Consider the following 25,813-nt stretch of genomic DNA (forward strand, 5'->3'; position numbering starts at 1 on the left):
TGGAGAGATGAGAGAAACACAGAGAGAGAGAGAAAGAGAAGGAGAGAGATCTTCCAGCCACTGGTTCATATATAGAAATTGTTTTATTTTTCAATGACTTTACAGGAAACTTTAGATGAGAACGATGGCTTGTGCTCTACCTAAGCTGGCAGCAGCCATGGGCTGGAGCTGGCTTATGCCACTTGCTAGAGCCAGTTGTGTACACTTCTAATTCTGAGTATGGAGAAAACACATCAGAGACATGAAACCAGACACAGGACAAGTATTTACTAAGCAAATCCTACATAGCAGTTTATCACTGAGGCTATTGGAGCGCTAGGGGGTGAGGGATAGTTGGAGGGTCATTGGATCACCACTGCCTAGTGCCTGACAAGAACATAAAGATGGGGCTTCCTAATTTTCTATTTAATTCCTCTTCCCCTTCCTCCTCTTTTAGTTAATAACAATCTTCTATACCCAAAAGTTGTCTGATCAACTCACCCTAAAAAGATCGACTTCACTTTCTCAAAACAATTGCTTGGGTAGTTTTGCAATGATGAGGATGTTAGTAAATGCCTCCATCCGAGTGAAGACTTCAGGCAAGGCAAAAGTATAGAGCTAAGATGATACTGAAAGTGAAATTAGATGTGGCATTCTGTCCTGCCCCCATATTAACCATCAGATTTACAAAGAACCCAAAGAGCCTCCTTTAGAAGAAGAAAAGCTAAATCAAATCCCTTTGTTATTAGATTCAAAATAATTAAACTACTGCTGAAGGAGTGTGTTGCCCTAAATGAGGACAAGCTGCAAGGGATGGGTAACATTTTTCCACTGTCAATTCCCATCAAGCAGAAATACTGTCAGTGAGAGGAAGGTCCAGCCAGATTCACAAATTTAACAGGAGTCACCAATGTGTGTGTGTCTTGGTAGGGTTGGGGTGTGGGGGAAGGGGGTGGTTGTCTGCTGCTGTGTGTGTCTACAAGGCTGGTTTAAGGCCCTTTATGTGATTGTCTAGTTGAAAAATTGCTCATTTTAATGTTTGAAATATATGTGTTGAATAAGCACACTCACAATTTCTAACATTAAATATTGCTAAGTAACCTTATCCATCACTGGATAATTTTTATAACTTAATAGTTATAACTTATAACTTAATAGTATTTCTCATGTGTACTCCTATTTCCATATAACATAAAAGGAAAAATAGACTATATCCAAGTAACAATATTTCAAATACTTTATTGAGTTAGTAGTCATGTTATAAACATTTCTTTAGCATTTTCCTCAACTAATATTTCTATTAGGTGTATTATATGTCTATTGTAATCATATCTATTATCTTCAGTGTATCTACCCTAGGTATACCTTAGGTACTTTTAGGTATAAAGGGTCATAGGACATAGCTGGAACATTTTTGTTGTGCCCAAATACACCAATTCAGCATTTATAGGTGGAAAGTGAGTCATCAAAGAAGTGAATCATCCAAGAAGAACAATAGAAGAAGAAAAAATAAAAAACAAAGACAAATATGGAGACAAAATAACATTTAAAAGATAGATGACAGTTGTCAAAGAACTAAAGAAATATAACCCCATATTATGTTAATAGGAGTATATGTGAGTATATTCTGGAAGATGGTATAAAAACATATATCAGAATTTTAACATTTTGATCCAGTGACTGTCCTGAGAACTTTCATAGGGAAGATCATCAAGTGCATAGAGATGTAATGTTCATAGCAGTTTTTTATAAGACAAAACGAGAAATATTCAAAATGCCCATTTGCTAATGAATTCGTTAAGCAAAGCAAGGCAAAATCATGCAAAGAAATATGTAACAATTAAAATGGAAAATACCTACATTTATTAAAGGGAAAGATATTGATGGTTTTTATTCAATAAGAGCAACTTGAAACATAAAACATGGGTCATGATACCACTTACACATAATTTAGTTATAATTATATCCATTTCTCACATGTAATTAAATTAACACTGTGCATAATGCTGATTTTGTTAATATTCTGTTCAGAATATTTATAGCACTTATGTCTGGATGCTGGGTTTCCCAGTTTGTTGCTTTATTTGCCTGCCTTCTCTATATTTTTCTATATTCTTGGATTTTTCTGATTGAGTTACTTTTAATTCAATAATTTTTTTAAAATAACAAAACTATTGTAATTTTAGAAAAAATAGAGAGACTTCAAGAATAGTAAAAAAGAAGAGCAGGTAAAAAAATAAAAAATACCTGGCCGGCGCCGCGGCTCACTAGGCTAATCCTCCGCCTAGCGGCGCCGGCACACCGGGTTCTAGTCCCGGTCGGGGCTCCGGATTCTGTCCCGGTTGCCCCTCTTCCAGGCCAGCCCTCTGCTGTGGCCAGGGAGTGCAGTGGAGGATGGCCCAGGTGCTTGGGCCCTGCACCCCATGGGAGACCAGGAAAAGCACCTGGCTCCTGGCTCCTGCCATCGGATCAGCGCGGTGCGCCGGCCGCAGCGCACCGGCCGCGGCGGCCATTGGAGGGTGAACCAACGGCAAAAAGGAAGACCTTTCTCTCTGTCTCTCTCTCTCTCACTGTCCACTCTGCCTGTCAAAAAAAAAAAAAAAAAAAAAATACCAACAGAGTCATGGTCTGAGAAGAGAGGAAGCCAAGAGAAGGGGAAAGAGAGAAGAAAAGAGAGACCTGAAAATAAAAGCATGGTCAAAAGTCACAGAATTCCAAAGGGCTGAGGAAGAGTGCCACTGTTGTTATTGATTAAGAGCATATTATAATAGTTATACAGAAAAGAAAAAAAAAGTAGAAGAAATCAGTGATATAGCATGAGAGAAAAAAATCATTCAAACACATAGTATCAATGTCTCAGCTTAGTAAACATGAACTTTGTTTTCACGATCATTATTGTTACTAACTACATTGGTGTTGTTGACCCCACATTTTGGATTAATCCATGTGATTTCATAAGATGTCATCTTCACTACATTGTCATCTAATTAAAGCATGGCAATTTTTCTTTACAAGACACTAAGTTGTGCAAAGGAAAACCACAGGGATAATTTTAAGTAAATTACCTAAAAGCTAGCCTGCACAGGCAATCAAAGCCAAAATTGACAAATGGGGTTACTTCAAGCTAAGAAGCTTCTGCACTGCAAAAGAAGCACTCAGCAGTGAAGAAGTGACAGTATGACAGAAATTATTTGCAAACTATGCAACTGATAAAGGATTAATAACCAGAATATATAAAGAGATCAAGAAAGTCAACAACAACAAAACAAACAACCCAGTTAAGAAACAGGAATTTTTCAAGAAAAGAAATCCAAATAGCCAACAGATGTTGCCATGGATTCATTCTGAGAGGAGGAGCGTGGTAGGGGCAAGAGGCACAGAGTCACCACACAGATCCTGGGAGTCGGGTGAAAGCAGGCCGGAGGCGAGCAGCCCACAGACTCGTTTATTTCAGTTTGTTCATCAGCTTAAATAACCAAGGCAGCCAATCCGATCAAGGGGCAGTTTATGCCCTAACCAATCATAGCCTATTGCCAGGCAGGCTCCGTTGCCAGGTGAGTTTCAAAGCCATTCCTAAGTAACCAATGCTCGCTTGCCAGTGGCCATCTTGGCATGGCCTTCTCATTCTACCACAAACAGACACATGAAAAATGTCAGGGAAATGCAAATCAAAACCACAATGAGGTTTCACTTCACCCCAGTTACAATGGCTTTCATAGAGAAATCAACAAACAAACCCTGGGGAGGATTGGAGAAAAATGTACCCTAATCCATTGTTGGTGGGAATGTAAACTGGTACAGCCACTGTAGAAGAAAGTATGGGGATATCTCAGAAATCTAAATATAGACCTATCATATGACCCAGCCATCCCACTCCTCAGAATTTACTCAAGAGAAATGAAATCAGCATATGAAAGTTATCTGCACCCTATGTTTATTGCAGCTCAATTCACAATAGCTATGATTTGAAATCAACCCAAATATCTGTCAACTGAATACCAGATAAAGAAATTGTTTGATATGTACAACATGGAACACTACACAGTGGTTTAAAAAAGAGAGAGAGAAAGAAAGAAAGAAATCCTGTCATTTACAACAAAATGGATGGAGCTGGAAAACATCATACTTGGTGAAATAAGCCAGTCTCAAAAGGAGAAATACCATGTGTTTTTCCAAGTCTGTGATAACTAATAGAGCACCTAAGAGGTAATCTAAAGAAGTGAAATTGACACTTTGAGATGCAATGACTTTAATAGCCCTTCTCTTGACTTTTAAGGAAGAGGTGTTTTTTTTTTTATATACTATTTGTCAAACTCTTTACTTAGTATAGAGTTAATTGTGTGTGTATAAAGTTAATGAAAATAGATCTTAGTAAAAAATGAGAATGGGAATAGGAGAGGGAGGAGGAAGAGGGGTGGGAGCATGGGTGGGAGGGCAGGTATGGTGGGGAAAATCACTATGTTCCTAAAATTATACTTATGAAATACATGAAGTTTGTATTGCTTAAATGAAAGTTTTCTGGGGGAAAAAGAGAATCTAATCAAGAGCTGGTGTTCTGGCATAGTGGGCTAAGCCTCTGCCTGAGGCGCTAGAATCCCACATGGGCGCTGGTTCATGTCCTGGCTGCTCCACTTCTAATCCAGCTCTCAGCTATGGCCTGGGAAAGCAGTAGAAGATGGCCCAAGTCCTTGGGCCCCTGCACCCACTTGGGGAACCTGGAGAAAGCTCCTGGCTCTTGGCTTTGGATCGTCTCAGCTCTGGCCATTGCAGCCATCTGGGGAGTGAACCAGCAGAGGGAAGATCTTTCTCTATGTCTCTGTATCTCTCTGTCATAACTCCATCTCTCAAATAAATAAATAAAACCTTTTTAAAAAGAATTTAATCAAGAAATAAAGTTGATCTTCACAATGTCACCTTCATAGTACTACTTCCACACTATTAAATCATGTAATTAGATAATATACACACTTTAAGACTCAGATATCTGGAAAACTGAAAACAAAAGTATATTATTAATATAAACCCATGTAGTAAATATTGAGATCATTTTATCAAATGTGGCTTGTTTTTAAATAATTAAAGGAAAAATTTATTTGCTGTAAAATTCCCTGTTTTAATAGTTTTAGGATTATATGTAGTACATAAAAAGTATTTCTTTTCATCTATTTTATCTCTGAAATAATGACTGGTTGAAAATGTTTTATATATATATGTGTGTATATACACATATATACATATATACACAAATACACACACACACATATATACTTATATATATATATACATAACAAAATCTGACTGACAGGATCTTTTAAGGAATATTAACAATATGGGTTCTTGGGGCCGGAGCTGTGGTTCACTTGGTTAATTCTCTGCCTGTGGCGCTGGCATCCCATATGGGTGCCAGTTCTAGTCCTGGCTGCTCCTCTTCCAGTACAGCTCTCTGCTGTGGCCCGGGAAGGCAGTGGAGGATGGCCCAAATGCTTGGGCCCTGAATCCACGTTGGAGACCAGGAAGAAGCACCTGGCTTTGGATCGGCACTGTGCTGGCCATAGTGGCCATTTGGGGAGTGAACCAACGGAAGGAAAACCTTTCTCTCTGTCTCTCTCTCTCTCACTGTCTATAACTCTACCTGTCAAATTAAAAAAAAAAATAAACAAACAATATGGGTTCTTGTTCTAAAGTCAGCTGCTTAAAAACAGGCATTCTAAACTAAGGATATAAAATGTATAACTAGGACTCCCAAATTATGAAACTATGAATTTGCAGTCTATCTTAGCCACATATACACATAAGATTATATGTTCGTATCCTCATGCAAACACATGTCTATATGTACTTGGTAATGGTCTAATAAACTATGATCAAATTTAGAAAATTTTTTTAGATTTTTTTTTCAAATTTAGGTGGAAATACAATACAGTGTAAAAGCAGAGTAAAGATAACTATCAATTTACCTCTTTCAATAAAGAAACCAGCAGGAATAAGTTGTACATCAAAGTGAATTGACTGATGTGACTCACATACACAAATTATGGGAAACAGTAATTAAAATGAAAAAAGATGAAACACATTGCACACTTATCTGAAAGTCAAACTTTAGGAAGAAAAGTAAATTCCATAACTAAACACTGTAAAAGAATACTGTCTTGGGCTGGCATTGTGGTCAGTGGATTAAGCTACTGCCTGGGACTCCAGCATCCCATTTGAGTCCTGTCTATTCCACTTCACAGCCAGCTCCCTGCTAATGTGCTTGGAAAAGTATCAGAAGTTGGCCTAAGTACCTAGTCCCCTGCCACCAATGTGGGAGACCCAGATGGAGTTCCAGGGTCCTGGCCTCCACCTGACCCAGCCCTGGTCATTGTAGTCACTTGGGTAGTGAACCAGCGGATGGAAGATATCTCTGTATCTCCTCTCTGCAATTCTGCCTTTCAAATAATAAAATTAATCTGAAATAAAGAACACTCTTGTATTTAGTTGTTATTCCTAAGATACTCATGGGATGAGAACAATTCATCAAGAAATGTGTACAACTGTTAAAGTATAATAAGAGACTGAAATTTACTATGGGCTATATTTTTTCTGAAATATTTAGTATTATCTAGCTCCTTAATTTTCACCCTCAAATATCCAAAGTGTTCATCAGGAAAAATGTGTAATTTATAAATGAATCTTGTGTAATAGTTAGCTATATTTAGTTATTATCAATGGATTAAGTATCATCTAGAATTTCACCATCAATTAACTTTTGACTCCCTATCAATTGCACAAAAGTTAGTCAACCAATAATTGTAGAAAAGATAGTTTGAATAAGGAAGCAACATAGAAGAGATTTTAAAAATGATAATGCGAGGTTATCATAAAACTAATTTCCAGTAGGAGAGTGGCTTTCCTATTTATGAGAATAAATCTCATCTGCTATAAATCTGCTAGCTAAAAACATTTCATACTTCTTGTAAAATTATTTGGAGACCTATGTAATATAGATACAAACTATCAAATTCCTTATTGCTTCATCATAGGACAGTCTCAACCTTTTTAAAAGTCATAAAAAAAAAATGAGTGAATATGCCCAAGTATTTCTTGTGGGTTTGAATCTCTGCTCTACCAGTGACTAGTCATGTGATCTGGACAAATCATTTAATCTTATGTTTTTAAGCGTCTACATCTTTAAAATGGATAAAATAAAATGCACAGTACAATGACATACAGAGCACTCAAGCCCACTGTGATTTTAGTGCACCGAATGGCAGTATCAACCAGGTGGAGCCACATACATTCTTTGTTACAACTACTCAATTCTATCATTGTAATGCAAAAACAGCCATAGACAGAGTAAAATGAATGAATATAATCAGATTCTAAAAAAGTTTTATTACTAACACGGAAATCTTATTTGATATAATTTTTATGTCACAAAATTATACTTTAGTTTTTAAAATGTAAACATCATTCCTCACTCACAGACCATACATAAAGAAGTTACAAAACAAACTTGGCTAATGGTACATACTCTTTAATGCTTGCTATAAGATTTTGGAAGTAAAAGATTAGGAAGCAAAGCTTCAACCCAAATTTTTGGCTTCTTTTCTTTGTTTTATAGCTATTTTTACTTTGATTTTAAAATGCTATAGCATAATTATAGAATCAATATTCCCTTTTTTGGTCTGTAAGTAAAAAAATACTTGAAATTGTATATTTTTACCATTTTTGGTTATCTTTAAGGGCTTAGGAATACATTGGGTAAAATAATGAAGGTAAGAGAGTCCTAGAAGTATGTTGTATAACTTTGTTCTAAGTATTTTACTTATCTTTTAACTTTGAGTTTGTAATATATTAGATGACCCACGAAGGTAATAAACTAATAAACTAATTTTTTCCCTGAAGTGGAATGATCAGAAGAATATCAAGACGGGGCATAATTTTCTCTATAAAATCCTTCACTTGAATATATTTTAAGGGGCCTGTGTTGTGTGGCACATTAAGTAAGCTGCTGCTTATAATACCAGCATCCCATGTGACAGTGCTGATTCAAGTCCCAGCAACTCTGTTTCTGATCCAGCTTCCTGCTGATGCACATGGGAAAGCAGCAGAAGATGGCCCAAGTATCTGGGCTCCTGCCACCCACATATGAGACCTGGATGGAGTCCAGGTCCAACACTGATTGTTGCGGTAATCTGTGCCATGAACCAGTGTATGGAAGATCTCTCTCTGTTTCTCCCTTTCTGTCACTCTGCCTTTTGAAGAAATATTTTTTTTTTAAATTCCATAACTGGTTCAGCTGCTGCACTTTGTTGAGTCTGAGCTCACACTCATCCTCTAAGATATAACAAGTTTCTGTTGTGGCCAGATTGACAAATACATCGTCTTTAAAGGTGGCGCTATGGAGCTGGTGCTGTAGTGAAGCAGCTGCTGCCTACAATGCAGACATCCCATATGGGCACCAGTTCGAGTCCTAGCTCTTCACTTCTGAGCCAGCTCCTTTCTAATTCTCCTGGGAAAGCAGCAGAAAATGACCCAGGTATTTGGGCTCCTGTCACCTGATGTGGAAGACCACGTGGGGCTCCAGGCTCCAGGCTTCTGGCTCCTGGCTTCTGCCTAGCCCAGCCCCAGCTGTTGTGGCCATTTGGGGAGTGAATCAATGGATGGAAGATCTCTCTCTCTCTCTCTCTCTCTCTCTCTCTCTTTCTCTCGTCCCCCTCCCTAACTCTGCCTTTCTAATAATTTTTAAAAGGTGGCACTAATCTCTGCCATTTCACTCTCAGATGCAACACTGATTTTCATTTACTTTTAAGGTCAAGGCAAGTTGTTTCAGAGATTTCTATTCTTAATTTATAATAGTTTCTTTTTAATACTGCAACCTAAAGAGACAATATGAGTGTCCTGAAAACTCCCAAGTGGTATTATCAGTACTATTGAGGGACCAAGGGAATGATCAATAGGTAAACTGAGTTTCTCAGAAAACAGACTTAGGCATAGGCATTTGTGTGCAAAGAGTTTGTTGAAGAAAATTGTCAGTAGTAACACCTGTGATGGATTCTAAGAAGCAAGATTTGGTTAAAGAAGTTGAATCATGGTGCATTTGCTGTAGGGTTCTCAACTGGTTCCACAAGGAACTGTGAAGCTGAGAAAGTCCTTCAGAAATACCCTAAGTTGAGGCAAAAGGACCAGGCTTTAGAACTCCATCACTGATCATTCACTGAACTCAGCACATCACTAGGAAAGCAGTTCCCATAGGGAAGACATAGCTTCTTTCAGTTGATGGTGATTCTGGGGAAGAAACTCAAGTGTGAACTACACCACTGACAAATAAGAAAATAAAATCCTCAATCCTTAATGTTTCATTGTGACATCCATTACTAGGGTTTCCAGTCTTAGTAAAGAGAAAAACAATAAATTAAAACATTTATGAGACATACTTAACAGTTGTTTATTGTTTAGATAAGATTCAAATTTATGCATCCTGTATTTTATCTGGCAGCACTATCTTCTACAAATGTATTGAAAGGCAAGTAGAAGAAAGAATTTTAAGAGTATTGATGCATTTCTCCTTTTGGAATTGAAGTAGGCAGGCATACAGGTTAAAATTGTTAAATTTGTGAACTGGAAGACCACGCCTTTGCCACGCTCCTGTGTGATCTCATGCCCCTACCTGATGCCTTTGCTATGCCCCTGAGTAGCCTCATTTCCCTACCTAGCCACACCTGGGTGCCCACCAGCCAATCAGGTTAATTAACCACGCCCCTTTGGAAGTGGGTTAAAAGCCGGGCCATGGTGTGGCTCGGCCTGCTCTTTTTGCCTGGCCTCTTGCTAGGAAGTGGCTTGCTGTAGCCCCGCACTTCGAGGGCGCATGGCCTTTGGGCCATGTGCTCTAGGCTTCCTGGCCTAGATGCTCATCCACGTGGCTGGTTCCTGGTGCTTGGTATGAACCCCCATTCACTTCTCTCTCCTAAGCTCTCACTCTCTTATGCATCTTTCTTACTAAATAAAAGCTTAAAACGTACCATGCTGCCTTGTTTTTCTGTGCCGGTATTTAGAATTCTTCTCTAAATCTTAGGCAAGAACCTTCTCGGGCTTATTAATATCGGGGATTTAGTAATAAGCCCGTGGTGAAATCGTAAGGCACCCCAAATTCCAGTAGTGCGTGTGGTACCCCGGATAGCATCTCTAAGGAATTTTAAGGGGCCACATTTCAGGATAAATTTTAGGGGGTCTTCTCCGATTTCAGAATCTTATACTTTAGATACTACTAATCACACACTGACAGGGAAACCAAAAATATAAATTGGTTAACTTCAACAGTCTTTGCTCTATTAAGAATCTTGAGGTTGTATAATCACAGGGGTTCAATGTCTTTCACTATGTTTTACCTCAGGAAGCAGAAGTAGGATTAGAAAGAGCGCTTTAGCGATATTAAGGAGGCCAGGTTGTGGGCAGGACAGTACACAGTACTCAGCAGAGGAAAAGAATGGGAGCAGGGCCAGTGGGAATAGAAGGGCGGGGCGAGGCAGGGAGAGACACCACTAAGATAGATTTAAAGAGTGTACTGGCTACATCTTATACAAAACTAGGAGGTGAACGGAACCAAATGCAATTACACACTCTTGTAACTAACAGAAGAGGTAAAATGGTACAAGATACAGATAAAACAGAGATGGGTTGCAAGGTAGGGAATATCCAGTCCATGAGCTGTATAATTCTGGCAAAATCCTCTGATCTGGCCCCAACAAGACAACTACAAGTGGGACTCGAAATTCAATAAAATTATAGCTGGCTAATTTTTAAGTTGATAACTTTGTAAGGCTTGATGATGATGTTATAAATATCCAAACGGGCCTTGGCAGAACAATGATTCCCCACACCAGAGGGAGAAAAAAAATACATTTCATATATCATTCAGCAAGATGTACAATGTGTGTGAATAAACTAATATATTACAACAAGCTGTTGTTATTGAACAGGTGACCACGTTTCACTAAATATATTGCACCTGAGACTTTACAGATATTTATAACCACCTGGCATTTCTACACGCTGCACTCAGGATGCTAAATTATACTAGTAACTCTATTAGCTAAGTACATACACATAAATTCTGAAAAACATTAACAAATATCATGTTTTCCTTGATTTATGGTAACTAATATACAGAGTCCCAAAAGATGTAATGCGGTTTGATTATTAGTTATAGCTCTTGTCTATACAGTAGCTTTACTACTTACTACTTGTTGAATTCTTTATTTAGGGAAGGATTAAGCTTGTGATTATAAAGTAATGAATGTATGCCTTTGTAAAAATAAAAATAAACATAAGAAAGGAAGGAGGAGGGAGGGAGGTAATGGAAGTCAACAGGGTGCCTCTTTTATGATGTACCACATGAGAAGAGATATAGATAGGTCTGAGCCTCATAACTGACAAAACCTTAAGCCCACCTATTATTTTATCAACTTAAAAATTAGCCAGCTATAATTTTATTGAATTTCGAGTCCCACTTGTAGTTGTCTTGTTGGGGCCAGATCAGAGGATTTTGCCAGAATTATACAGCTCATGGACTGGATATTCCCTACCTTGCAACCCATCTCTGTTTTATCTGTATCTTGTACCATTTTACCTCTTCTGTTAGTTACAAGAGTGTGTAATTGCATTACACACTTCTGTCAATCTGTATTTGCCTCTCAATGAAAAAATTTGTTCATGGTTTAGACACTTTTCTTAGGGCCTCTATTAATGATTCTGTCCTCAGTTTTAGATCCTGTGATTTTAGATCCTGTGAGTTTAAATTGCTTGTTAGATTTGTTTTCTCCGGACTTAAAAAAGTAAAATTCTAGGTGGCCATGCACCAGAAGTCTCCGATGGAAGCAGTTTCTGCAAGCTGACACTGAATCCCCCCTGGAGAAGCCACCTCCTGCTGAGAAGCCACCTCCTGCTGCAACTCTGTCTTGACCCCCTTCCCAAAGACTCCCCTTTTCAGCATGAAGCAGCCAGAGCGGTCACCCACCCAGTTCTCCCAAATAGATGTTAGGGCTTCCATCACTGAGAGGAGGGAATGTGAGGAGCCAGATGGGTTAATAGTCTGTGGATCCGAATGGAATTTGGGGTGTAAAGTAATTGCTTCCTTCCCCAAACATTATCTTTAGCTAGAACAAACCAGGTACCCTCCTTCCTTTGGAATCTCCAAATTTACCAGGAGAACAGGAGCTCCTCCTGAGCTCCCGCCCTTAGCAGGCCAGACAGGATGGACAATTGTAAATGAGATCTTGATGACTTTTTGTCCCCGCCCCAGTGACTGAATGCCAATCTAATCCTCAAGTGTTTTTTTTTCCTTCGAAATTGTACTTAAAGTTGACTGCTACCAGTCCCCTTTGGGTTTTTTCCTCTCTACATGCCACTCTGGTTGGAGGTCCTTGATTCTAATAAATACTTTTAAATCTCAAGAAAAAAATGTATATATGAAATACATGAAATTTGTTCCCTTCATATAAATTAAACAATTTTTAAAAGAAGTTTATATTTGTATAATGTCTATAATAGTTCTAAGTCTATTTAATTTTAAAATTTTGTGTATTATCTTCAATACTAAAGAAGCTCCTAAAATGTAGGATCCTGTTCTTTCAATTGCAAAGAAAGAGGAATTACCACTGCCATTACACTCAATAATGCCATTTTTGTCACTGGTATTCTCCCATTCATTCATTTTATAATATGCTGCCAGTTGATTTTTCCTGCACCACAATGTCCATCACATCATTCTTGCATTATTTTCTGATCTGGGAAATCACCTAGAACCACTAATAGACCTATTAAATTTGATATGCATTATGGCAGAACCCTCAATAGCATTCTCAAATGCTGGAATTTTTATATCTGTTTAGTGTGGGCTAGAAACAGAATGAGTATTAGAAATTCAACATAACATTTTCCTTATTTTCCTTCAAAATTTTAAAATGCAAACTTTTCATTCTATGGTTAATTTCAATTACCAGTGACTTCACAATTATTAGGTTCTTGGGTTAATACACTCAGGATAAACATCAGTAAGCAGAACAAAATTTGGCTAATCCAAGTATATTCTGCCAAACAGAAATCCCTTTTAAAAAACACCATACACCATCACAAGTATTTCCTAACCATACCCAGCAATGCAAAATGTATAAAACACACATACATAAAGAAATTTAAATGATCTCAGTAAGGTTCATTTTGCATTAGATGTTTTCCACACAAAAGACCATTTAGTATGTAACTAATTGCTTATAAATTATTAACTGCTAATTTCTAATTATCTGTGTGTATATTACCCATCACAATCTTTAAGCTCAAGATAGTTTTTCCCTGAAATTGAACATATTTCTAGACTCACTCCTTGCTTTGTTAGTTGTGTGTGTGTGTGTGTGTGTTTAGTAAGGGTTGCTTTACTTCTCTGCTCAGTGGATTATTAGCAGTGGATTATTTATACTTAAGACCACCTAGGAGGCCAGTGCTGTGGCATAGTGGTTAAAGCCACCGCCTGCACTAAGGACTTCCCATATGGGCACTAGTTCAAGACCTGGCTGCTCCTCTTCCAATCTAGCTCTCTACTATGGCCTGGGAAAGCAGTTGAAGGTGGCCCGAGTGCTTGGGCCCCTGAACCTGCATGGGAGACCCAGAAGAGTCTCCTGACTTTGGATCAGCCAAGCTCTGGCCCTTGTGACCTTTGGGGAGTGAACCAGCAGATGGAAGATCTTTCTCTGTCTACCTCTCAATTAAAAAAAATCACCTGGATTGGACCAATGCTGGGTACCTGTTTGAGTCCTAGCTGCTTCATTTCCAATCCAGCTACCTGCTAATTGCCTGGGAAAAGCAGCGGAAGATGATCCAAGTGTTTGGGCCTCCGCCACTTATGTGGAAGACCTAGATGAAGTTCCTGGCTTCTTGTGGCCATCTGGAGAGTGAATCAGTGGATGGAAGATCTCTTTATCTACTTCACCTTCTCTCTCTCTCCCTCTCTCTCTCTCTGTAAATGACTTTTTTTTTATAGAAGGCTTTTATTTAATGAATACAAATTCCATATGTACAGCTTTTAGGAATATAGTGGTTCTTCCCCCATTTCCTGCCCTCCCACCCCCATTCCTACCCCACCTCCTACTCCCTCTCCCATTCCATTTTTCATTGATTCATTTTAATTGATTTTATATACAGAAGACCAACTGTATACTAAGTAGAAACTTCAACTGTTTGTACCCACACAGACACACAAAATATAAAGTACAATTTGAGGACAAGTTTTACCGTTTGATTTTATATACAAACGACCAACTCCATGTTAAGCACCGATTTCAGCAGTTTGCACCACTCCCCCCGCCCACACACAGCATATAGAATACAGTTTGAGAACAAGATTTGCAGTTAATTCTCATAGTACACCTCATTAAGGACAGAGGTCCAACACAAGGAGTAAGTGCACAGTGACTCTTGTCATTGATTTAACAATTAACAATCTTATTTTTTATGTCAGTGACCACCTGAGGCTCTTGACATAAGCTGCCAAGGCTATAGAAGTTTTCTGAGTCCGTAAACTCTATCAGTATTTAAATAGGGTCATATGCAAAATGGAAATTCTCTCCTCCCTTCAGAGAAAAGTACAACCTTTTTTGATGGCCCCTTCTTTCCACTGGGGTCTCACTCACAGAGATCTTTCATGCAGAACAGTTTTTGTCACTATGACTTGGCTTTCCATGCCTGAAATGTTCCCATGGGATTTTCAGCTGGATCCTAATGCCTTAGGGGTTGATTCTGAGGTCAGAGTGATGTTTAGGGCATTTGTCGTTCTAAGAGTCTGCCATGTGGACTGCTTTCCATGTTTGAACTTTGTCTCCTTTGTAATTCTATCTATTGTTTTTACCAGATACTTGGTCTTATTTATGTGATCCCTTTGACTTTTAATCCTATTTATATGATCAATTCCACACTTAACATGATCACTTTAACACATAAAATGGGATTAGTACCACCCAGCTTAATGGGATTTGGAATCCCATGGCAAGTTTTTAGCTTCACCCTTAGGGGTAAGTCTGTGGGAATGTGTGCCGAATTGTACAGCTCCTCCCTCTTTTATTACCACTCTTATTTTTAACTGGGATCTATTTTCAATTGACTTAATACACCTATGATTAACTCTATGTTAAGTACAGAGTTCAACCAATGGTATTAAGTAGGAAAAAAAGAATAAATAAAAAAATGAAATAATAAACTGTTCCTCTGACAGTCAAGACAGGGGCTGTTCAAGTAATTGCTTTTTGTAGTGTCAGTTTCACTTCTATAGGTTACTTTTTAGGTGCTCTATTAGTTATCACAGAGCAGGGAGAACATATGGTATTTGTCCCTTTTGGGACTGGTTTATTTCACTAAGTATAACGTTTTCCAGATTCATCCATTTAGCTGCAAATGGCCAGATTTTTTTTTAACCTCTGTGTAGTATTCCATAGAGTACATATCCCATAGTTTCTTTATCCAGTCTTCTGTTGGTGGGCATTTAGGTTGATTCCATGTCTTAGTATTGTGAATTGAGCTGCAATAAACATAAAGGTCCAGATGACTCTTTTATTTGCTGATTTCATTTCCTTTGGGTAAATTCCGAGGAGTGGGATGTGTGGGTCATATGGTAGGGCTATATTCAGTTTTCTGAGTTATCTCCAAACTGTCTTCCTTAGTGGCTTTGCCAGTTTGCATTCCTACCAAACAATGGATTAGGGTACCTTTTTCCCCACATCCTTGCTAGTATGTGTTATTTGTTGATTTCTGTATGAAAGCCATTCTAACTGGGGTGAGGTGAAGCCTCATTATAGTTTTTATCTGCATCACCCTGATGGCTAGTGATCCTGAGCATTTTTTCATGTGTCTGTTGGCCATTTGGATTTCCTTTTTTGAGAAATGTCTGTTTAAGTTCTTTGCCCACTTCTTGCCTGGGTTGTATAACTCTTTCAAAATAAATAAATATATAATTTTGTTAAAAAGTCACCTAAGTTTCACTTTTCAATAAAAACATAATGAATACTATATAGCTTGCATCTTACTAGGAACAATCTGATATAAAAATATAATGAGATAATTCTGTGTGTTCATTAAATTATGATTGAATATTTGAGTATTGTTTTCTTCCCAAAAGTTCATGTATTTGAGACTTATTCCCCAGGATGGTGAGACTATTGTTGAAACTTTTAAGAGGTGAGGCCTAGCAAAGAGCCTTAGGTCATGGGAGAACTGCTTTTAGAAGGGAATGCTGGAAAGCTAGGGTTTTTTTGTTGTTGTTGTTGTTTGCTTGTTTGTTTTAAATACAGACCTATGAACATTGATTTTTATTTTTTATTGCATTCTTTGTTGGTTTTTGTTCTATAGCCTCTTTTTTGTTTTTAAATTTTTAAACTTACATAAGGTTAACAAATTTCATGTATTTCATATATACAGATATAAGAGCATAGTGATACTTCCCATCATACCCTTCCTCATGACCACTTTCCCACCCTCTCTCCTCCTCCCTTTCTTTTTAAAATTTTTACAGTAACATACTTTCATTTTATTTAGTTCTTATAAAAACCTGAGACAGAACCCTAGGTCTGACTTCTTCTTTGGCAATATGACTGCTCCCTTCCTCTACCACTGTTCCTACCACTGCAATATGTTTTGAGATGATGAGGAAGGAAGGGGTTCCTTGATGTTTGCCAAAACTGTAAACTAAACACACCTTCTTTCTTCATAAGTAGGCTGCCTCAGGTATTTTGTTTTGGTAACAAAAAGCTGACTAATTCTGTGATGTCATAGCTGTCAATAACCTTGGAACTCTTAAGCCAGTTACTATTTTAAGTAATTTTCCTTTAATTTTCATGAAAACATAGGAAATATATTCATTTTTACCTTCATTTTAACATTTCATTAAACCAAGGTGTAGAGAAGGCTCCATAGCAAATAAAAGGCCGAACTGATTTTCAAACCCAGGACAGCATGGTTTCAGAGCCTCAAAAGTTAACCACTAGAGCATACTACTGTCTTCCTTCTTACTGAGGTGAACACACATAAATGGTGCCCCCACATCTCTCATTTATCTGAGGAAAACTAAAATGACAGTTGTCCTTAATTCTTTGCTAACACTGCCTATTCTGACAGCATATTCTTGAGTTATATGCCCTTCCTTTCCTATACTCACCTGTATATAGCACTTGACATGCTACATGCTACTCTGTCATCTTGTTTCTCTTTTTATTCCCTAATTGATTGTAATTGCCTTTAAAAAAAGATCCTGGTGAGACAATACACTGTCTGAAATATAGCACATGCTCAATAAACATTCACTGGATTAATGAATGTTTCTCATTTTTTGCAGGTGTGCTTATTGGCATTCCAGACTGCACCAAAGCATATAGACCCATACCACATCAATATTTGCAATTCTCCACCAAGTGACAAAATTCACATTTCTCTTTGACATACTTCCAAAAGCATACCAAACCTATCCTGAGAAAAACAGTGTCTTACCTTCTAAATCCTCTTTCTCAAAGTGTGTTTTGAGAATAGAGCGAGTTCCACCTCTATCCACAACTGCCTCTTCATCATTTCTCTGTAAAATGGAAAGAAAGAAGATTGATAACATACTGTCTTAATTTAAAAACATAAACCTTAATATTATTTAATATTTAGGAGTTTCAGTCACTTAAATTGAGTAGACTATTTGATAATCAAGTGTTGGTTTATAAAGGAGAAAATAACTACTTTACCACACATTTCAGAGAAAGAATGTCATGTAACTTTCCATGACATCAAAGGCAGTCAAAAATTCCAGTTGGTGGGGCCAGTAATGTGGCATGGTGGGTAAAGGTGTCACCTGCAATTCTGACATACCATATGGGCACCAGTTTGAGTCCTGGCTGCTCCACTTCACATCCAGCTCTCTGCTATGGCCTGGGAAAGCAGTGGAAGATGGTCCAAGTCCTTGGGTTCCTGGACCTGCATGGGAGATTGGAAAGAAGCTCCAGGCTCCGGGCTTCAGATTGGCTCAGCTCCAGTTGTTGGGGCCATTTGAGGAATGAACCAGCAGATGGAAGACCTCTCTCTCTCTCTCTCTCTCTCTCTCTCCTCCCTCTCTCTCCCTCTGCATCTTTTTTTTTTTTTGACAGGCAGAGTTAGACAGTGAAAGAGAGACAGACAAAGAGAACATAGAGAAAGGTCTTCTTTCCATTGGTTCACCCCCCAAATGGCCACTATGGCCGGTGTGCAGCGCCGATCCAAAGCTAGGAGCCAGGTGCTTCAACTTGGTCTCCCATGCGGGTGCAGGCGCCCAAGCATTTGGGCCATCCTCCACTGCCTTCCCAGGCCACAGCAGAGAGCTGGACTGGAAGAGGAGCAACCGGGACAGAATCCGGTGCCCTGATGGGGACTAGAACCTGGGGTGCCGGTGCCGCAGGTGGAGGATTAGCCTAGTGAGCCGCGGCACCAGCCATTTTTCTCTCTCTTATTTTTTTTGTCCCTCTGCATCTTGGTAACTATGACTTTCAAATAAAATAAATAAATCTTTTAAAAAAATTCCAGTTGGCATCATTTGTTGGATAAAAACCAGAAAAAAAATAGTTAGCCTATCAATTTAGCAACATGCATTTTTATCCTTTCCTGATGAAGAGCTCATGTTAACAAGATGACACTTTGAACTAGATAAGGACAATTTGTGAAAATCATTAGCATTAATACCACTAATACTAAGGGAAGGTAAAATATTTCCATTACAGTAAAATGGAGTTGGGGAATCTAACCCCTGGAAACTAATGAGTGGCAATCATTAGGTAAATGATAAACCTAATTACTTTATTCTATGTAATGCATTTTATTTAAACTAAAGAGTAAATTACGATTGTGTATATTGAACCTTTTGACAATTTAGAATGGCTGGGCAAAGATTATGTGCTCTGAACATTGTACACATTCTCAAAACAATATACTCAGTAATTTGGCATGCAATAAAATAATAAGTAGGAGTTGAGTATAATCCATTTTAACCATGCAAGAATATGCAAAACATAAAACACTGAATGAATCGAAATATAAATTATTTCCAACATTTATCTGGTTGTGAACCTTTATGTAGAAATTCCCTTTAAAATGAATATTCTGCACTAAAGAAGGAAAAGATAAAGATGAATGACACTTCCAGGATCTATTTCTAAGTCTACTTTAGTATATTACAATTGGAAGATGATTTCTGTTTCTTCTTCAAAAGTCAAAGATTATGCTATAGAAGAGGGAAAAAAACAAACTGTGCTTATATCCATCAACTACGTTGGAGCATGAAACACTGGAATTAACATTATTTCATTAAGGAAGCATCCTTTGACTAACTGACATAAATGAAATACTGAAATGAAGAGTTATGAGAATCAAGGAAGAAAGAAATTGTTTTCCTTTAAGGCCATGGATAGAATTAAGGGGAGTACGAGGAGAAAGGCCAATGTGTCAATGTTGGAGAATTCTTATAAATAGGGCACATGACGTGAGGATGAAAGAAATGAAAGAATCAATAAAGTCAAACTACAAATAGGCATTTTAAAAAGAAAAAATAATTTTCCATTTTTTAAACTTTTATTTAATAAATTTCCAAAGTACAAATTTTGGATTATAGTGGTTTTTCCCCCTATAGACACCCTCCCACCTGGAACCATCCCGTTTCCCACTCCCTCTCCCATCCCATTCTTCATCAAGACTCATTTTCAATTATCTTTATATACAGAAGATCAATTTAGTATATACTAAGTAAAAATTTCAACAGTTTGCACCCACACAGAAACACAAAGTATAAAGTACTGTTTAAGTACTAGTTATACCATAATTCATAGTACAACACATTAAGGATAGAGATCCTACATGAGGAGTAAGTGCACAGTGACTCCTGTTGTTGATTTAACAACTGACACTCTTATTTATGACATCAGTAATCACCCTAGGCTCTTGTCATGAGCTTCCAAGGCTATGTAAGTCTCCATTGTTTTTATACTTTTGTTAGAATGATCATAGGTAACCTTGAGAGAGCTAATATACGGGGAAAAAATGTCAAAGTCAAAATCTAATCAAGCAGAATCTAAAGAGGTAATCTATGAAGAAGAAATGAGGGAAGAAATACAAGTGTTGCCTTGAAGACCACGCTGATAATCTTCAGGAGTCACTTGCACTACTTCTCTTCACTTCTAGACTTATAAATAGACTGAAGTCCCTTTGGGCTCCAGAAATTTAGATGTAAAAGTGATCAACGAGGAGTTGTTAGATTTCAAAATACCTGCAAGATTTTTCCAATTTCTTTCTTTTTTTTTTTTTTTGACAGGCAGAGTTAGACAGTGAGAGAAAGAGACAGAGAGAAAGGTCTTCCTTCTGTTGGTTCACCCCCCAAATGGCCACTATGGCCAGCGCGCTGTGCCCATCCGAAGCCAGGAGCCAGGTGCTTCAACTTGGTCTCCCATGCGGGTGCAGGCGCCCAAGCATTTGGGCCATCCTCTACTGCCTTCCTGGGCCACAGCAGAGAGCTGGACTAGAAGAGGAACAACAGTGACAGAACAGGCGCCCCAACCGGGACTAGAACCCGGGGGTGCCAGCACCGCAGGCAGAGGATTAACCTAGTGAGCCACGGCGCCAGCGATTTTTCCAATTTCTGCAGATAGATATCTAGTAGGAAGTATGTGTGAAAATGGATACCAAGGATATGGTATAATGATAGAAAATATGCAAAGTTGGCTGAGGTTGAATTTACTGCCAGATCCACTAAGCAGAAATCCTAGATTAATTATTATATTCCAGGGTTAGAAAGGGCTCTAATAGTTTGAATGATTGGCTAAAACATGAACCAAAAGATTGGCTATACTAAATGAAGTCAAAATGTCAGAACTACTTTGGTGTACTATGGAAGAGAGTATTTAAAGGCTTAGAGAGATGGGAAATGTTAGAGAACATTTATCGTAAGATCTGCTTACCCATGCCAGAGACACATCTTTCATCTTGACTGTGGAAATAAATTTATGAGAAAAAATTTCTTGAGGTCTGTAGTATCTCTTCTTGGGCAAGTCAGGAATTAATAATGGGAGTTGCTATTACCAAAACACAATTTTTAACTGCTATGATAATAATTGGATCCCAAGCGGAAGTGGCCAACTGACAAAACCTAATCACCAAAGACAAGACAGATGTGGCTACCATTATGCGTATAGTCAAAATAGTAATCAGAATAGTCTGATTCACGGAGACCTATGGTATAGGGTAGTTAATTGAAGTATCCCTAGGAGAGAAACAAGTGAGAAGCCTACTACACTCTTTTTTTAATAAAAGATTTATTTACTGGGGCCAGTGCTTTGGTGTAGAGGGTAAGGCCACTGCCTGTAGTGCCAGCACTTCATATGGGCTTTGGTTCTAGTCCCAGCTGCTCTACTTCTTATCCAGCTGTCTGCTATGGCCTGGGAAAGCAGTATAAGATGGCCCAAGTCCTTGGGCCCCTGCACCCATGTAGGAGACCAGGAAGAGTCACCCAGCTCCTGGCTTCGGATAGGCACAGCTCCAGCCGTTGAGGCCATTTGGGGAGTGAACCAGTGGATGGAAGACCTCTCTCTCTCTCTGCTTCTCCTTCTCTCTTTGTATAACTCTGACTTTCAAGTAAATAAATAAATCTTAAAAAAAAAAAAAAAGACTTGGTGTCTGGGACCATATTTAAAAAAAAAAGGTTTATTTATTTAAAAGGCAAAATTACAGAGAGGCAGAGGCAGAAAGTGGAAGAGGGGGAGGGGGAGCGAGAGGGAGGGAGGGAGGAGGAGAGGGGGAGGGAGAGAGAGACAGAGACAGAGAGAGAGAGAGGTATAGGATGCCAGCACTGCAGGTTGTGGCTTTACCTACTAAGGCACAGTGCCGGTCCCCTACTAAATTCTTAATTTGATAATCAAAACAGTTGTAGGTCAAGTGAGCAGAAACCTAACTTGAATTGTCAAAGCAAAAAGTCATGGCCTCCAAATCAATTTCCATCCTTCAACAAATTTACAGACCAAGAACCCTTGGGTGAAGAAGAGATCAGTTCCACTAGAGGAAAGACCCTGAACACTGTCAAAGATTTATAGTCTTTCTCACAGCCTTCTCCAAAACACTTACCATGTTTTACCAGGGTGATTGTGCTTAAGGAAATGGAAATAATCAGATTGGAAGGGATTAATTGACAATGGCCCTGAACTGTTGCTAAGCAAAGCAGCCTGCAAATGTCACGGCGGTCTGCTCACCAGAGTAGAGCTTTATGGATAGCAGTTAATCAAAAAAGTTTTAGCTCAGTTTCATCTCACTGTGAGTCTAGTGGATTCCTGAATACATTGTGGTTATTCCCAATTCCAGAATCAACAATTTATAGAGACAGTTTTTAGAGAAACCTTCAAAATTAAGAGTAATTGTCTTTTCAACAATTAGATCTTTTTATATCTGAAGACTAAACGGAAGGGGTCAATACAGAAAAGAACTGAGATGCCACTGAAGAATTAAACAAAAAAAATCCCCCTGGCTCAGGTGCCAGGAAAGGATATAATAGCTATCTATAGAATAAGCTATTAGCATTAGAGATAAGGATTTTTTTCTGAAATTTGGAGAGAAGATTGAGTGAGTTGAAATGTAGTCAGAGATATTCTGAAGAAACAAAAGTAATAGTAAGTGAGGATGCTTCTACTAAATATCCCTTGGTTTTAAGGGCAAACATCTTCCAACAATGACAGAATGAGTACTTATAGGACTTGAGCCATTTAGAAAAGTAAAAACTTAAATTCCTTTTAAAAATGATATGTCAGTTTACATCACTGAGAACTTTTTATGGTATAGTCAAAATAGATAACTACTCCCACATATTGTAATTTGAGGTGGCCAATGCAAAGAATTAAAAGGGGGAAATACCACAATACTTTCTACTTTATTTTTATAAAGCATTAAAGGCAGTTAAAACTCTATAAAGTTAAATTATATCAACTAGCACCAGTAACACACACAGTGACAAAGTGTTTCAATTAGCTTTTCTGGATAGTTAATTATCTCTTAGCGATATCATCAGAGAATTAGACACAGGACTGGTAAACAAGGAGGGGAGGTACATGGTTAACTATCGTTCTAACTATTTAAAGGATAGAAAGAATAGCAGTGTTAAGAACACTAAAAATATGTTATACCCAGGTGTCAAAAATGGAGGAAAGTGTACTTAACACATACTCTGTTTTATACCAAATAAAGTCTAAAAGTTTCATGGCTGTGAGGAAACCTGAATATTTTATATTATTTTAAATCCTGAAATAAAATCTTGACAAAAACTTGGTCTCCATGAAAATCAGGAATTTTATCTTGAGGTTCTTCAACCTAGGAACACCATCTCTCCTGTTCTTCACACACAACATAAAATACAGTGTGAGGATATGATTATTAGCCTTGATCCTGAGTCCTTCTGACCACAATTGCTGGACAGGTCAGAGAAAAATACTTGAAATCAGAGTTAAACAAACACTCACTATGAATAAAAGAAAATTAGAGTAAAATTAAAATGAAGATAGGATTCAGAGGCTCTTCAGCAAAGTTTCAAAATATCTTTTGGTTTGAGCAATAAAAGCAAGTTGGAATATTTCTTGAATGAGGAAATGCAAGTAAAAACCACAATGAGGTTTCAACTCATCCCCATTAGAATGGCAATCATCCAAAAATTAAAAAAAAAAAATCTGGCAAGGATGTGTTGAATATGTTGAAGACATATTCAAATATATGCCACATTTAAGTCCCCTAAAACAGTTTGTGGGAATATAAACTAGTACAACCATTATAGAACACAGTAAAGAGATTACTCAGAAATCTGACAATAGATTTGCCATATGACCCAGCCATCCCACTCCTCTGAATTTACCTAAAAGAAAATCACAATATGAAAGGGTTACCTGTATAGCCCCATGTTTATGGCAGCTCAATTCACAATAGCTGAAATATGGAATCAACCCAGATATGCATCAGCTGATTACTGGATAAAGAAAATGTTATATATACATAATGGAAAACCATCCAGGCATAAAAAAGAAATAAATCCTGTGTTTTGCAACAAAATAGATGCCATCGGAGACCTTATTCTTAGTGAAATAAGCCAGTGACAAAAAGACAGATGTATATTTTCTGTGATTTGTGGTAACTAATATATAGAGTAGAAAAAACATAAGCTATATGAGTGAAATTGACATCTTGAGATTTGATTATTGTTCATTATAGCCTTTGTCTTACTCCTGAGGAATAGTGGTCTATTTGTTGAATTCTTTGTTTAATGGAAGAATAAGGTTGTGATTATAAAGCACATAGAAAGTATGCCATCACAAAAATTAAAAGAAAAATAAGAAAGAAATAAAAGGAAGGGTGGGAATGAGGGAGGGAGACCGAGTGGGAAGTATCATTATGTTCTTAAAACTGTATATATGAAATCTGTTCCCTTTATAAAAATAAATTTAAAATTTTTCCTGAATGAGACAAATGAAAGTTTCAGTCATTTTTGAATCTGTTATTGATACATTTAGAAACCAAATTTATCATCTGTTGAAGACATATTCAAATATATGTCACATTGGCATGCATCACTGTCCTCCGGAGTGGTGTTAGGCAGAATGCCAAGAACCAAGTCATGCATCCATTTTCCAAGATCAGAAGGAGAACTATTCCATTATATGTTACAATAGCAGTCTCCTCTAACAAAATTCTAAAACAGCAAGTCTTATATGTAAAATAAAGTGTTCTCAATATAATAAAGCAGTTTATACTTAATTCAGAGACTCTAATCAATTTTCGACCTATACAAAATGATTTTTTGGGAGGCTGGTGTGGGGAGCAACTGGGACTAGACTAAGTTACTCGAGTTAAGACTTATTCTATGCATCTGCTCTCCCACAATATGGCGCTGGGAGAGGAGGAAACAGCTTCTACACAGCTGCCTCCAGTTCAACCAATAAACAGCAGGACCTGCTCCTGATTGGAGGAGAGCAGCGTACTCGGCGTGTGGGTAGCAGAGTTGGGATTGGTGGAAGAGGACTATAAAGGAGGAGAGAGACAACATGCACCAGGAACATCTAAGGGGAACACCTGAGGAACATCTGAGCAGCCCCTGAGAGAGCCGGCCGGCGGTGTGCCGCTCCTCCGCGGAAGTGGGGAAAGTGGAAGGGGGGCACCGCCCTTCCACAGAGGTGGAAGGGACGGCAGCCAACCCGGGAAGAACCAGCAGCAAACCCGGGGAGGGCCGAGCAGACAAAAGAACAGCGCAGGGTCCTGTGTCGTTCCTCCACGAAGAGGGGGAGCGACATAATGGTGCCGTGACTCAGATATGAAGCCTAGGCAGGATTTAGTGTTGTTCCGCCACGAAGAGGGGGAGCGACAGGCTGGCATTGTGGCACAATGGGATAAGCTGCCACCTGCAAAACCAGTTCAAGTCCTGGTTGCTCTGTTCCCATCCAGCTCCCTAATAATGCTCCTAAGAAAGCAGCAGAAGATGGCCCAAGTGCTTGGGCGCCTGCACCCAGGTGGGAGACCTGGATGGAGTTCCTGACCAACACAGTCACGTATTCATTTATGTCATCAAAACAAGTTTCACAAACCAATATTCAAGCCTTCCTTACCATAAACAGTGTACTTAATTTTCTACCTTAAAGTATATGCTCATTTTAAAATAATAAATATTGCTAATTAAACCCATGCCATGACTTACTAATGAATTATGCCTGCAAATTAAAAAACATTGGTATAGATAAAGTCCTGGGACAGAGTAACAGTAATTAGTCCACACAGAAATCACATATATCTATCC

At 38.3% G+C, this 25,813-nt stretch overlaps 1 protein-coding gene across 13 annotated transcripts in view; it reads right to left on the reverse strand.

Moving 5' to 3' along the window:
- Window positions 1-25,813, reverse strand: part of SLC4A10 (solute carrier family 4 member 10) — a 329,775-nt gene that overhangs the window by 180,228 nt on the left and 123,734 nt on the right. For 12 of the 13 annotated variants that reach the window (XM_017342639.4, XM_070069865.2, XM_051848038.3 and 9 more), the window contains 1 exon segment: window positions 17,488-17,569. In XM_017342639.4, coding sequence (XP_017198128.1) covers window positions 17,488-17,569 — 82 coding nt within the window. 13 annotated transcript variants of the gene reach the window in all.

This window comes from Oryctolagus cuniculus, chromosome 3 (genome assembly GCF_051225735.1).
Source record: "Oryctolagus cuniculus isolate XC-2025 breed Fujian yellow rabbit chromosome 3, ASM5122573v1, whole genome shotgun sequence".
Lineage (NCBI taxonomy): Eukaryota > Metazoa > Chordata > Mammalia > Lagomorpha > Leporidae > Oryctolagus > Oryctolagus cuniculus.